Genomic DNA, 15,678 nt, shown 5'->3' with positions numbered 1-15,678 from the left:
ATTCCACTCTCTGGAAACAAAAATCTGAAAGTATCATATACTCTTCAAAAAGAAAACAAAAGAGTGGTTTTCAGATATATCATTTATGTAATATACTAGCCACATAAAGAAACTGTGCATTGTCAAAATATTATCCCAGTTGATAAGTACGATAACAATGTCAAAGGTACATATAAACTTTAATGGAGGGATCATGACACCATAACAAGTCGGGAGAATTTCAATTGAAAAGTCAATCACAATGACGTCACGAGTCCACAAGCGGAATAACGGGTATGTCCACCATCGGCATTGAGAACAACAGTGCATCGACGACGCATAGAGCCTATCAAACGTTCAAGGAAGGCTTGTGGGATGTCACGCCAGATTCTCTCAAGTTCTGTTGCAAGGTCAAGGACGTTATCTGGCGGATGAGGAAGAAGGCGTAGACGTCGATCCATCTCGTCCCAAACGTGCTCTATCGGGGAGAGATCCGGTGAATTTGCAGGCCAAGGCAGTAAGTCAACGTTGTGGTGTTGCAAGAAATCCATAGCAACCCTTGCCGTATGAGGGCCGGCATTGTCCTGTTGGAATGTTAACCCAGGGCAATGACGTTGAAGAAAAGGAATTGCCACAGGTCGAAGAATCTGATCCCTGTAGTCCACACCAGTTAAGTTGCCCTGAACAATCACCAAAGGAGTTCTTTGGCGTGCTGTTATTCCACCCCAAGACACAGGCCTGTGCATAACGTTCTCCCACGCGTCTATAGGCACGTTGACGTCCATCACTATGGGAAATGTTAAACCTGGACTCATCTGTAAAAACAACATTTCTCCACCAAAACAAGGGTCTGCGGACACGATTTCGGCACCACATTCGGCGAGCTTGTCGATGACGTTGTGTCAGGATAGGCCGTATGGCGGGACGTCGTGGTCTGATCCCGTGATGACGTAAACGTTGTCGAACTGTGTTGGGGTGGATACGGCGAAGTCCTGGGATGGTTCGGGCAGTCATCACTGCAGTCTGAAACCTGTGGCGAAGATGGGTCACCCTTATCCATATGTCCTGTCTTGGCGTTGTTACACGTGGACGTCCAGAACGTGGTCGATCGATGACGTCATTTGTGTTCTGGTAGCGTCTCACCAGTGCAGAACTGGTGTTCCGGTGGCAGTGGAAATGTGCAGCCACTTGTCGTTGAGACATTCCCCCACGGACCATCCCAATGGCCTCATGACGTTGTTCAGACGTGAGCCTTGGCATGCTATGCGTTTCAATAGCCGTTTAATGTTTTGAACGATCGCAAGGGCAGGGGTTGAGCTTTCCATAGTGACAGTATTGTGTGGCATTCATTTGCTCTGTTTCTCTTTCCCGGAATGCACGTGCAACACCGTATTGCACGTCTCAAGGACGAACCCACTAACGTCACGGAACGTGGCACGTGCATGCATGTTGGATACATATCACTAATCTCTGAGTTTAAATCCTTATGTGTCTACACAGGTTTGATAAATTTAGATTTTAAATTTTTGTATGCACAGTTTCTTTATGTGCCTAGTATATATATAATCAGCAGATCGTAGTAAATTGTTTAAATTTGTTCACAAGTCACTGGACGACGTTTCTCGTGGCACATCACGCCGAAGACCCGGGTTCGAATCCCCACTTGGGTACAATGTGTAAAGCCCATTTCTGGTGTTCCCCGCCGTAATGTTGCTGGAATATTGCTAAAAGCGGCGTAAAACCTAACTCAGTCAGTCAGTCTCGTGGCACACGTGAAACACGCATGGCCCCTAGTTCTTCCTCAGTGTATTTCTGAAGCAAAGGTAATATAGGTAGGTCATATTACCTACCTATTGCATGTAAGTACTGTATTGCAAACTCAAAATCAAATGGATCAGCTTACCAACGCACGGTTACTATCAAAGGGAGTACTGCCTTTTATCAATCGCTATCGTCACACGTGGCTTGATCAGTTTATACATAATGTTTCGCGAATCCAGTTTAAGCTTTGAAATTGAGCTACTTTCAGCGTGAAATTAGTTATGTGATTGAGAAGAAATACAAGAGTTCAAAGGGTCATTTGAACTTCTTGAATTATGGGTTAGTAATGAACTATGGTGAATTCAAGTCAAAGCTGTGGGAACGGGTGCCAGTCCAATTGCCCCAGCAAATTTGTTCAAAATGCCCCGGATTTTTGGTCAAATTGACCCAGGGGGTAGTCAAACTGCCCCAATTTATTTAAAATGATTAAATATATGCCATAAATCACACTTATACACAAGTATGGTATAATACTTATCAAAACAATCTAGAGCCTTTAATCTTGTCAAAAGGTGAGGATCAGAACTGGCTATAAAAACGTGTTTACTAATTGACATTCACTGATGTGTGATGTTGAGGAAATGTTGAGGCTCTGCTCAACTATCAATATTTATTTTTCTTTTTTTTTACCACTCACCGTGGTACATGAAAATTACATTTACATATGTTACATATCATAGACTGTGCTATAAGTGCGATAAATTACAGATTTAACTTACAAATGCATTACGGATACATGATATGAAAATCGTTGAAAGCGTTCCTATAGTAACAATTGCTGCTTAGTTATACTTGGATTTACATAGTAAAATTTATGTAATTAACTCTCTCGTTGTGTTATGAAATACCGACATACAAGTAAGTAATGGTATTCGTCCCGACAGGTTGTAAATTACACGGTCCAATTACACAGCTTGCAGGTACGACATTTACAATTTACTTTGGACCATCGACCAGTATCCACAGGTAGGATATGGTTACTTGCAAGGAATTTTAAAAGCGGGGTTGATAAAGGTAGATGCATATGCCGTTCTTCGCCAAAGTGAGGTTTTAGGAGGTAACACATTAAACTTTTATGGGAATTGATCTGATCGGCCTGCCATGTTTGCATAAACTGATCAGACAAAGGCTGAAATACTGTGGAGATAAGCCATTGTCGGTCGTACATATGGGGATAATTAAACACGAAGGACAAACCACATTCGTCTAACATACATTTAACATTAGCAAGCCATGGGGAAGATACATATTATTTTCTAGCATTTGTGATAAAACATTGTGAATAATAACTGACATTTTATTTTGATGTACATTAGTAGCAAAAAAATTTCGCTTTTTAATATATACAGAGATAGGAAGGCGTCCAGTCTCTCCATAGAGCATGTAGGATGGTGTACGCTTGCGTAGTTTCAGGACAGATTTCATGAATAACCTGTGAACATTTACTAAAATGTCTACATATTTGAATGTCCCCACACCTCGAAACCATATAACATCATTGGTAGGACCATGCAGTCAAAACATTTAAACAAACAGTCGATAGGACTGCGTGTAATGCTTGGTCGTGGAGTGCCTTAATAGCCTTTGTGAATTTACGATTTTGGTGAAACTTTATTCCAAGGTAGACATAATCGTCAACAATATCAAGAGTTTCATTGTTGAAAATAAACTTGAGCTGCATTTATGGACCATCCCGCCATACAGAAGAAAGTTAAAAAGTTAAAACTGAAAGAAAGACATGTGATTTCCTACTAACTTCTATATGAGGATAATAATATCCCAGTTGACAAAAACTATGCATTTACGGCCAAGAAACATATTATACAAACATTTTATTTTATTCTTGGACTTCTTTACAAAAGCATTAATAACATGCAAATAATTGGTATTACCTATACAGTGTTATCAAAACATGTGTATTACTTTTCCTGTTATCAGTTTACTAATGGAACATTAATCAGAAATATGACTATATAATACTATATGAAGAATATAATATCGAAGTTGACAACTATGCATTTATGGCATATATTTAATCATTTTAAATAAATTGGGGCATTTTGACTCCCCCTTTGGAGCAATTTGACTAAAAATCCAGGCCATTTTTACCAAATTTGCTGGGGCATTTTGTAGCTGGGGCAATTTTACTGGCTCCCAAAGCTGTTACCAAATATTTCATTCGAGATGTTATATACACTATAATTCAACTCTCAAAATGGCAGTCAGCATGGTTTTCCAATAATAATCATTGTGTGTGTAAATAATGAGTTATTAGATATAAGTTAGTAATTACTGTTCAACAATGCTTTCATTTCTTTGTGAAAACAACACAGTCTACAAAAGTAGTTCCCGTCGTGTTAACGCTCTGTATTGATATTTCTTGCATCCATATGAAAAGATTTTATCGATTGTTTCAAGCGCTCGGAAGGAGATGGTGGAATAGGGGAGATAACTCCAATGACCTTTTAATGCGCATGTACAAATTATGTTATCATCTGCTCCACTTCCGTCTCCCTCTGTGCAATCAATAACAATGGACTACGAAATAGAAGAAGACAAGTTGTAAGTAAAATACCCTTGTCACGTACCAGACTGTTACAATCAACATAAGAGTATAGTCTGCTTGTAGTATTCCCCTGTATATTGACGGAAATGTATGTTCGAAGAGCGAGTCCGGGCTTGTCAAATGTCCGGAAATAAATGATCCACAAATTATGTTCCAAATAAATCAGTAATATGTATGAAAATATGGTATATTCATTTTAATTTCATTGCTCACTAGCCCAAAAATGTAGTACTTTAGAGAAGGCCGGATGGTGTATTGAAATGAAATAACCAGCTGATTACTGGATAGAGGCTAGGCCTATCTCAATATATTATGGTATTTCTACAATTCTTGTAAGCAGCCACTGTAGATTTTGTTCACCTCTACTTTCATTTTTCTTGTGATATATGTGGGCATTATATGCTCTGGCGAATAGATTCTTTAAATACACCTGTGTTTACTGTCCCTGAAAGATGTAAGTAAACACTGACAAGGCGGCTGGGGCAGTGAAAGACAGATGTGCTCAGCTTTTTGTTTTATTGAATAACACATATGTTGACATGTTTTCATAAAACTTATATCATTGCTTATCAGGAGTAAATTATAACATGTATAGAGGGGTTTCAGTACCATCACGTCATGCGGAGACACCATTTGGGTTGTCAATCGAAACAAGTGTGATACTGACTTACACTGCCCATCTTCGTTTCAAGGTTCTGATATACACGTTTCATGTGTTTGGAAAAACTGTAGCAAAGGAGCAAACTGAGACAAGAGGTTTCTTTGGATTCCGAGCCTGATCAATAACAGGCTGAAAAATGGACAATACCACGCAGAAACAGTACCAATTTGCATCTGTCAGCTGGAAAGATTTAGCATTGAAAGAAGTTTAATACGTGTGTGTGCTGCTAACATTATAATAATAATAATAATGTATTTATAAAGTGCCTAATATCCACCATAGAGATGCTCAGTGGCGCTGTGACAATATTGGGGAGGGAAATAGTTCATATAACTTTACAGAAAGGCAGCAGTGAATAAATGGGTCTTTAGCAGAGATTTAAAAGTTTCTTTCGATGAAGTGTTCCTCAGGGCTACAGATAAGGGGCGTACAGGTGTAATGTACGCCTCAAAATCAATCAAGTACGACATAATATAAGATTTCAAGCGTATCGTGTACGCACATAAATACCTTTGTACGTCTAACATTTAATTTCCGTGCATATCATGCAAATGGAAATATATTTCGATAAATACTTTTCAAGTTTCTTTTGAGAAACACGATTTGACACATGAGGAAACCCTGACAGTAGGAATCACTTGCGTTGCCATGCAACGATATGCGTCACTATTTTTCGATTAGCTAAAAACTACACTGTTCCTATTTATATCCAGTCGGACCTGACATTTCGCGCATCACACGGTCGCTCAGTTATTTCTCACGCGACTTCAAATACAAATACATGGTTGGAAATAGTGATCGATGAATCGTCCAGACAATCCACATCACCAACTCGCTCACACAAAAACATGTCAGTACTCCTTCAAAATTCTCAGTACACCTCCACTTGCAATATGATGTGTAAGTACACTCACCCCCCCAAAAGTTATCTGGAGCCCTGGTTCCTGATTTCCTTTGGAAGAGAGTTCCACAGTTTAGGGCTGGCAAAGGAGAAGGCTCGGTCAGACAATTGGTTTGGAGATCTGTGTTGGGTGAGGAGAGAGCCAGAGGAGGATTGGAGATTTCGCTGAGGTACATACACGGAGACAAGATGTTTGAGATAGTCGGGAAAGTTATCGTTGTAGAGGCAGTCATGAGTCAGAATGAGCAGTTTGAAGATTATTCTTGCAGAGATGGGGAGCCAGTGTAGAGACTGTAGTACTGGGGTGACATGGTCATGACGATGAGTGTGGGTGATACATCTGGCAGCAGAATTTTGGATTCTTTGTATTTTCTGGAGTGATTTAGTAGAGAGGTTGGCATAAAGTGAATTACAGTAGTCAAGTTTGGAAGTGACAAGACAGTGCATCAGAAGTTTACAAGTGTCGGTATCAAGGTAGTGGCGGACTTTGCTGATGTTATGGATGTTGTAGTAGCAGGCTCTACTGATGGAGGTGATGTGTGCATCCATGGACATGTTGGAATCGAGGATGACACCAAGATTCCTGGCACTTTCTGATGGTAGGATGTCTGTCGCCAATACGAAGTGAAGGTGATGGCAAAGCAGTCTTCAACTTTATAAGCTGATGTTTGGAGCCAATGAGAAGGAACTCTGTCTTCTCCTCATTCAACATCAAATAGTTGGAGGTCATTGACAATTTGATTTCATGAATGCAGAGTTCAAGTTTGTTGATATTGAGTGAAACATCGTCTGATTCAAAGGCAATGTAGAGTTGTGTATCATCCGCATATATGTGGAAACCAATGAAATGCCTCCTGATAATGTCACCAATGGGGAGAATGAAGACTGTAAAAAGAAGGGGGCCAAGAACAGATCCCTGGGGAACACCATATAACAATGGTGACTTTGATGATTGTACTTTTCCGCTTTTGACAGATTGTGTGCGGCCTTGCAAATATGAAGATATCCACCTCAGCGCATTCCTGTTACCCCAATGTGATGTTTCAGTCAATGCAGGAATAAGGTATGATCTATGGTATGGATTGCACTGGAAAGATCAAGGAGCACAAGCGCTGTCTCCTTTTTCTGGCCCATATTGAGAAGGATATCATTGTGGATTCGCACCAAAGCTGTCTCCGTACTATGAGATGTCTTGTAGGCCGACTGGAACGATTCTGCAAAGTGGTTTGTCTGAAGATGCAACTTTAGTTTGCCAGCTACCACTTTCTCTAAACATTTAGATACAAATGAAAGGTTGAAACTTGGACGGAAATTTTTCAAATTGTTTTCATCACCTCCAGTTTTTTTTAGAAGTGGCATGACAATTGCATGTTTAAAAACACTGGAACAGTGCCAGTGGAGAGAGATGAGTTCATAATGTCCCAAACTGCAGGTGCTAAATAGTATAGCATAGACCAGAACAGCCAGGTAGGAATGGGATCCAGTGGTGAAGATTTAGATGGTGCATTCTTCATGATATCCAGTACAAGGTTGACAGAAACATGTCCGAAGCTTTCAAGCGCATTACCAGAGAACTTGCTGTCATCGGAAGTGGAGCTGGTTCGACTGTATCCTGTATCAAGATTGGTTCTTATCCGATGTATCTTGTCCTGAAAGAATGAAGCAAATTTCTCAGCCAGAACAGTTGAAGTACTGTGCTCTGGAAGCTTGTGTTCAGAGTTACCCTTTAGAAGTTGGTTCAACAGTTTGAACAGCTCTTTTGAGTTGTTTTTATTTTTGGTAATACCATCTGATACAAACTTTGGCTTTGCTGTTTTCAAGGCTGAGTTCACTTTATTTCTGCTAACTTTATATATCTGGCAAGAACTTCAAGTTTGCTCCTGCGCCAAGACTTTTCAGCAGATCTACACAGATGTTTCAAGTGTCTGACTTCATCATCATACCAACTTGTATTTGGACGAAACAATGATGGAATGTTTCCTAATTGTGGCATGACTGTCAAGAATGTCAACCAGACTGTGATTAAAAATTTCACATTTGGAGTCAATATGATCGGCATTGCATACATTTGCTGTGATGTCACATCTATCTATGTCATCAGCAAAAATATCCATATCAATGCTTCGTGTTTTGCGATAAGTGAAGACCTTTCGGACTGGTTCAGGCTTTGATGGGTCAAGAATAATGTCAATCAAAAAATGATCAGAAATCTGTTTATACGAAACATCATTAATTGAGATGAAGTCATCCATTTCTCTAGTAATAACAAGATCCAAAGTATGACCTAGTATGTGTGTGGCGGTTTTCACATGTTGTCGGAGATTAGCAGATGACAGTAGCTGAAGGACATCCTGAGCATACTTGTCAACACTTTTGTCAACATGAATATTAATATCACCAGTGATCAGAAGATGCCCATGAGAGACTGCTACTGTTTCAATTAGTTCTGACATTTCAGTAGTGAACATAGCATTTGTAAGTTTATTTTTCTTTGATGGTGGTGGTCTGTAGACAATTAGAAGTTTGACTTGTTCATTCCTGATGTTTAAGGTGAGATCAAGAACCTGAAATGACTGGAATGCATGAACACTTGAATTTACAGCTTTCATGGAGCTTTTGTATACGACTGCTACACCGCCACCGCAGCTACGCTGTCTGTTTTGTGTAAATATCTCATATCCTTGAGGCACTAATTCAGAAAGCACAGCCATGTCATTGTCATTCAACCACGTTTCTGTCACAGCAAATACTTCATAGTCATTCTCATAGGTCATGGGTTTTCTTATGAAGATTTTGTGATATTTTCCAGTCATGGGATAAGTATACAGTGTTCACGAATGGTGTTTCAAAGTAACAGGACATTGGGTCCTGTAAGTTTCAGATGTCTGTCTGACCCATTGAAAATTCACAGGACCCATAGAATAAACTAAACACACATTTCAGATTTAACATTTCTTATAACTGGCATTGAAATGACTAACAAACATAAGATTTATAAACAGCAAACAAGTGTCAGATGTCACATATAACAACATCAGCCAAAGTCATTGAGAACTATACAGTAAGACACTGGGACACTATTGGCAAATCTGCTGGGTTTGTCAGAGGGTCCGACACTATTTGTGAACACTGAGGTACATGTATATCAGTCTGGAATTTGACATGTATGGTATAAGTTTTTACTGTAAAGTTTTACGTGATATGCAGCTTTTCCATTGGACCAGGGTCAGATCAAAAGGCCACAAATCTGACATTCATAAGTGTATTAAAGACACATTTTGATGTCCACACGTATTCCACAAGACTTTTGTTGCAGTCCTTGCAGATAGTAGCCCAGTCTCATGTCACACTCTGTTACATCTACAAATCATTTCAGCGGCACCTAATGAGACCAAAGTGGCAGTGTTTGACTGCTGGGGTGAAGCCATAGGTCAGTTCCCCTTTTATGTTTTAGCATAAACTGGGATAAGTCAGATGGTTTGATTGCATGTCGCTTCAAAAGTGAGTGAATGAGTTTAGTTTTATGCCGCTACTCGGCAATAATCCAGCTATATAACGCCAGTCTATAAATAATCAAGTGTGAGCCAGACAATCCAGCATCAATATACACAATTGGGATATGATGACATGTCAACCAAATCAGCAAATGACCACCTGAACCCGATAGTTGCCTCTTACAACAAGCATGGGTTACTGAAGATCAGTTTTAACCCGGACTTTCACGGGTTTTCTTTCAAATTCAAGAATATCCTTTGTGCGTGCGTGCGTGCGTGTGTGCGTGCGTGCGTGTGTTATCCTCCCTAAGCCTGATCATAACAAAGAAATGCACATCTCAACCATGGACTCACTCAGTGCTTTAAAATGAATTACTTTGCAAATTTCTCCTGCTGTGTCTATCAAGTAGGCCAATTTGTCCTGTATTTGTGATGATGATTTTTATGGAGAAGCATGTACAATGTTAATGACCCCCACTAGAATTTATGTACAAAGTAAGTGACCCCCTGCATGTCATGTACAAAATCAATGACGCCTCTCTCCTTCCCATAATTTCTAAGCATTATTTTAATCATATTTTGATGTACAAAATTGCTGCCCCCCCCCAGTACGTGTGTACAAAGTTGATGACCCCCCTAGTTCCAAGAACAAAATGGATGACCCCCTTAATAATCATCATTTCTTTCTCTCTCTCACTTCTCCCCCCTCCTCCCCTCCCCGCCATAAATTATGAACGGTCCCTTAGCACATAAAACAGTATCTAGAAATTAAAGGAACTGAAATTAGTTAATATTGAAATGATAAAATCATATAAAGTATGAACTGTGCTGTCACTCTATAGGTCAGAAAACCATATGTTTTTCAATTACATTCTGCAGTGACACTATATTTATATTTTATATTAAAGGTCACATGCAATGCAAAACAAAACTTTGCAGATTCTGATACCTTCAGGGGTGGAAATAACTTTAAAATTGCTAGTGTACTCCGGTACAGTGGCACATGTAAAATCACTTGCCCTGATAATTTTTCCACTATACCGGCCGTTCTCTTGTTGATTTTTTAGATAAACAACATAATTAACATTGGAATATCAACTGGACACCGGTACAGTGTGATATACAAATTTGCTTGCCCGACAGAAAAAAACACTGGACTCGGGCGTCGGGCAATGGGTTATTTCCACCCCTGACCTTTTGGTATGGACTTACTGTAACAAATTATCAAAAATGCAAATTCTTCTTATAAAGTTGAAAAATAACGCGATGAAACACACACCCACACACACACACCGCGAAATCAGAGTTCAAACGATTCACTAATTTCACCCCAGCACTGGGGTGAAAAGTGGTTTCAACAGCTGGGCTGCGCTGCAACCATAGCGCATGCACAGTGATTAGGTTCGCGCGGCTTGAACTGGGAAGGCGACTCGTAAAAACACAGCAAGTGATGCGTGCAAGGATTATCGCTGTGGTCGAAGTTGGAGAACAAAAGATGTTTCTTGTGATTACAAGCATCTTTGGTCTGCAGTAATAGAAATACACTGGTCCCATACTTTTTCTTATATGTTTTCACATCTTGCTTTTTGGGGGTTGGCAGATTTGCAAACCAAGTTTTCAAGAAAGTGTAGCATTAGAAATACTAATTCTTTGTTAAAAATTGCTCAGCTTGAAAACGGAAATGTTTTAATACATGTCTATGGAAACATAGAAAAATATGTTGATTGTGATAAGCAGTCTCTGTCCCAGACAAACTCAGTGTCTGTTTTATTGACACCTATGTGTTTGCCTGCCTGTCTGCTAATGAAAATATGCAATACACAACTTTAATCATTGACAACATGCAATTTGAACTTGAAACGTATCAGGCTATACACCATAGACAAAATACATTGATTTATGGCTCGTGCACCTGAGTTCTGTCTCTGTCACATTATGTAATTACACAGACAGACAGGCAGGTGTGATACTTGTACACATGACATGTTATTATGTCTGTGGGTTGCAAACAAACTGCATCCATTTTTCGTGGATGACTGGATCGGACGGAAACCAGTGCAAACTCAGTTTCAAGTCCTGCTTTGTACTTGGACGAACGACAGTTTCCAGCCACGCAGTAGTTCACCATCTCAGTATTTGTTGATTGGATCGAATGCAAATGCAGAAAAAATGAGCATGTATTTACAAAACCCAACATCTCTTTTATATATACACACACACAATGAGCCATCAGCGTATCGGCAAATGAACCAGCCAATGAAAAGTCTTCGTTACACTTGAGTGGACGCCCACCCGCTCTGACTGGGCTCAGTAACCCGGCTGCTTCGTTTCGAAGGGAAGTAAACCCAAGTAAAAAATATTGCACTTTGGATTTGCGATTGTACGCTTATAATTTTGTTTATATGTTGTTGTTTTAAACCTTCAAAAACTGTTATACGTACATGTGTGCATAGTCTGGCCTTAGAGCAGCATTACAAACAAACAAAAATTGACTACCTCAACCAGTTCCTTTTCCAAGTACAGGAGGCTAACAGACCAACCCTAGTACCGCACAAAATGTTACTTGTTATATCATTCAGCATAAGTCATGTTAAAAAAGACAGCACTAAATATTGAAAAATAAGGTCAATGTTACTAGTATTTACTGGATGGATATACATATAAAAACACAAGATTTTACACACAATCTTCCAATCACAGATGACAGATTTTTCAATCTGCACTGAAGGCTATGAAAACATCTTGTTAAAATACCTATTCTAACTGGTGTCCTAAAAGCCTGTAGCCCTTGCAGCATAAACAAAATAAGAGGCTACCAGGGTTTTCTCCCTTTTACTTTTCCTCTGACACCTCGAGAGGAATTACCTCCCCTTGACCAGGTTTAGAAACAAAAGATGTTTGCCCCATAAATTTGTGTTTGTTGAATTTTGTACAGAGCACAGCTATTTTTTTAATCAATATACATGCTGCTCATGTAAATATTAAAGTAATTGTGATGCTTCAATAACAAAGTACAGCAGCTACCATCCATTTTGGTGGAGGGAATCTATCAGTTGACCCTTACAATAATAGCTTAATTGCTTCCTAAGATGAAACAAGCAAGCTTTAAAATTTCATAAACAGACAATATTAAAATGACTCTGGGAGTAATTCAGTCACAATTTGTTTTGTTTTTGTTATACACAAATCTACACCAACTGTCATGTTACTGTTAGTCATGTTTCGCGGTGATTTGCAGCACCAAGGTTTCTCCTTGAAATGTGGCTTTAGCATAAAATTGGTATTTTTCAAAAGTGGCTTTCCCGAGCGGACACCAGCAGTGTGTGGTTTTGTTCAGTCATGAGGTCTCCTTGTGGAATGAGGATTTGTTCCTTTATTGGCTCTCCTGTGGAACATGCATTTGTTCCCCGACTGGCAATGTGTTGTTTTGTTCCCCCACTGGCAATGTGTTGTTTTGTTCCCCCACTGGCAATGTGTTGTTTTGTTCCCCCACTGGCAATGTGTTGTTTTGTTCCCCCACTGGCAATGTGTTGTTTTGTTCATTCACTGGCACTCCTGGGAGAGAGTGATTTTGTTCATTCACTGGCACTCCTGGCGGAGAGTGTTTTTGTTCATTCACTGGCTCTCCTGGTGGAGAGTGGTTTTGTTCATTCACTGGCTCTCCTGGCGGAGAGTGGTTTTGTTCATTCACTGGCTCTCCTGGTGGAAAGTGGTTTTTTTCATTCACTGGCTCTCCTGGTGGAGAGTGATTTTGTTCATTCACTGGCTCTCCTGGTGGAGAGTGGTTTTGTTCATTCACTGGCTCTCCTGGTGGAGAGTGGTTTTGTTCATTCACTGGCACTCCTGGCAGAGAGTGGTTTTGTTCATTCACTGGCTCTCCTGGCGGAGAGTGGTTTTGTTCATTCACTGGCTCTCCTGGCTCTCCTGGGAGAGTGTTTTGTTCATTCACTGGCCATCCTGGCGGAGAGTGTTTTGTTCATTCACTGGCTCTCCTGGCGGAGAGTGTTTTTGTTCATTCACTGGCGCTCCTGGCGGAGAGTGGTTTTGTTCATTCACTGGCTCTCCTGGCAGAGAGTGGTTTTGTTCATTCACTGGCTCTCCTGGTGGAGAGTGGTTTTGTTCATTCACTGGCTCTCCTGGCGGAGAGTGGTTTTGTTCATTCACTGGCTCTCCTGGTGGAGAGTGGTTTTGTTCATTCACTGGCTCTCCTGGCGGAGAGTGGTTTTGTTCATTCACTGGCTCTCCTGGCGGAGAGTGGTTTTGTTCATTCACTGGCACTCCTGGCGGAGAGTGGTTTTGTTCATTCACTGGTACTCCTGGCAGAGAGTGGTTTTGTTCATTCACTGGCTCTCCTGGCAGAGAGTGGTTTTGTTCATTCACTGGCTCTCCTGGCGGAGAGTGGTTTTGTTCATTCACTGGCACTCCTAGCGGAGAGAGTTTTTGTTGACTTTGTTTGTTCATATGGGCTCCTTGCACTTTTCCTAGTAAGCACTATACAATTTTAACTTCCTCTGTATTTCTCTAAACCCCACCAGCGGTGGTACATGAGACAAATAACTGCAAATGAATACAATAAATACCAACATAGCAAGGTTGTACAAAGTGACATCAGCATCATTTATAATACATATATACAAAGATATATTATAACTAATTGAAAAAGCGTAAATGTAACAAATTAGATTTTCATTTGGGGCTTTTTGGAAACAATTTGAATATATTTTGCTAAGTTTGGGTTTTGGATTTGAGAAGGTTCGCCATTTTTGAGAGATTCGGTTATTGATTTGGGATAAAAATGGTTCTCTTGGAAATGAAGGCTTCACATTTAAAAAGATAATGGAACTCATCTGCAACTGTTGGTGAGCTGCTGAGAGGGCATTACTAAGACATTTCACAAAAATGACATTGATAATAGACATGAAAATTACAACTGTGCTGTAGGTCATATGGCCTGAAATATTGAATAAAACGTCTGATATGAAAAACTTTCTGTTCCTGCAAACCTATCATTTTCACAAACATGTAATGTGTTTAATTTTATTTGTTCGTATATTTAAACCATTAAAAATGTCTAGAAGCAAATACTAACAACTGTGTGATGGAAGATGATTGTTGAAATTAATGGTCTACAGTGATTTATCAACCTTCTTGAAAATCGTCAAAATCAAGAATGACACCCCATGCATGTGTATGAGGCTACTGCGGTGTGCACATGCATCCCATGCGTTTTGTTCAGGGGTGGTGATAAAGAGAAATGGTAGTGCGTTTGTCTTTGAAAAGTTTAACGCTTATACTTCCTATCCAAATTGAAAGTTCAGGTTCTCCTAATTTTTTGAAGAGTAAAATATACTTAAAAAACTGTACAACTGATGCCACTAAGCATGTCCCAGCAGCTAGCACATGTATAATGTTCCCATTTTCAGATTATGGATTTATACGTTAATAGGATAAGTGAACGTGGTGAATGCCAGTTGTACTGGCTGTAACTGTGGTGACTATTTATTCGTGTTGTGATGTGCTGGCACAGCTGTTGCCTGCCTCTACACACAGCTCAGGCAGGATAGACACATGTATATGTATGTCACTACAGTATGATTCAGCCAGCTCAGGATAATTACCACAGTGTTTGAGATAATGATACAGGTTTAGTGGCTGTCATAGCCAGGGTTGGATCCTAAGAGTGATTCAGTGGCATCATTTATGTCCGTGGTAGTTCTGATAGAGCAGACAGCAGTCTTACACAAGTCTTCAGCAGGAAGAACTACTGCACATGCTGTCAACTTCTCACCATGAGTGGATATGACGATCAAGACTTTCAATATGCTCAGCTCTCCACCACAGATCCAGATGAGTTCTTTGGTGACCAAAACAAGCATGTGCCTCTACCTTGGGAGGATTTCATGTGAGTACATTGGGTCAGACCAGTCTCCAGGTGTGGCTTAATACAGCAAGTTGTTGCTGGAATTTTTTCGTTCATGACAAGTTGGCATACTTGAGACTTGAAATTGACTTTTTGTATGGACCAGTCATGCTAATAATCATCATAATTGCATGATGTTTTGGCAGGTTCATGTGGGTGGAGTATGGCATGAAGATGTTGAGGAAGGAATCTATTTATTGGGCCCTAAATGGCACAAAGTTTGCTCAAGGTTGTCCCAATGTGAGATAACATGTGCCAGCTGTTGCACCTGCTTATCTTCCATCATAAATAGTGACATTTGTGTAACAGGTCACAGGCTATATTACTATATTAGTG

General features: G+C 40.0%; 1 protein-coding gene across 4 annotated transcripts in view; it reads left to right on the top strand.

The window, feature by feature from the left end:
- The window catches only part of LOC124276740 (PRKCA-binding protein-like), a 36,962-nt gene that overhangs the window by 773 nt on the left and 20,511 nt on the right, over positions 1-15,678 (top strand). The window contains exon 1 of one of the 4 annotated variants that reach the window (XM_046712386.1): positions 4,282-4,362. The exons of 1 other annotated variant lie outside the window; for it this stretch is intronic. In XM_046712386.1, the coding sequence (XP_046568342.1) occupies positions 4,286-4,362 (77 nt within the window). In that variant the 5' untranslated portion in view covers positions 4,282-4,285. Of the gene's footprint in view, positions 1-4,281; positions 4,363-14,988; positions 15,325-15,678 lie in introns of those variants that run through there. 2 more of the 4 variants (XM_046712383.1, XM_046712384.1) reach the window with 2 other exon arrangements.

This window comes from Haliotis rubra, unplaced genomic scaffold (assembly GCF_003918875.1).
Source record: "Haliotis rubra isolate DU_JTF1 unplaced genomic scaffold, ASM391887v1 Scf212, whole genome shotgun sequence".
Lineage (NCBI taxonomy): Eukaryota > Metazoa > Mollusca > Gastropoda > Lepetellida > Haliotidae > Haliotis > Haliotis rubra.
The sequence above is the reverse complement of the archived record's forward strand: the minus strand, read 5'-3'. Positions and strand labels throughout refer to the sequence as shown.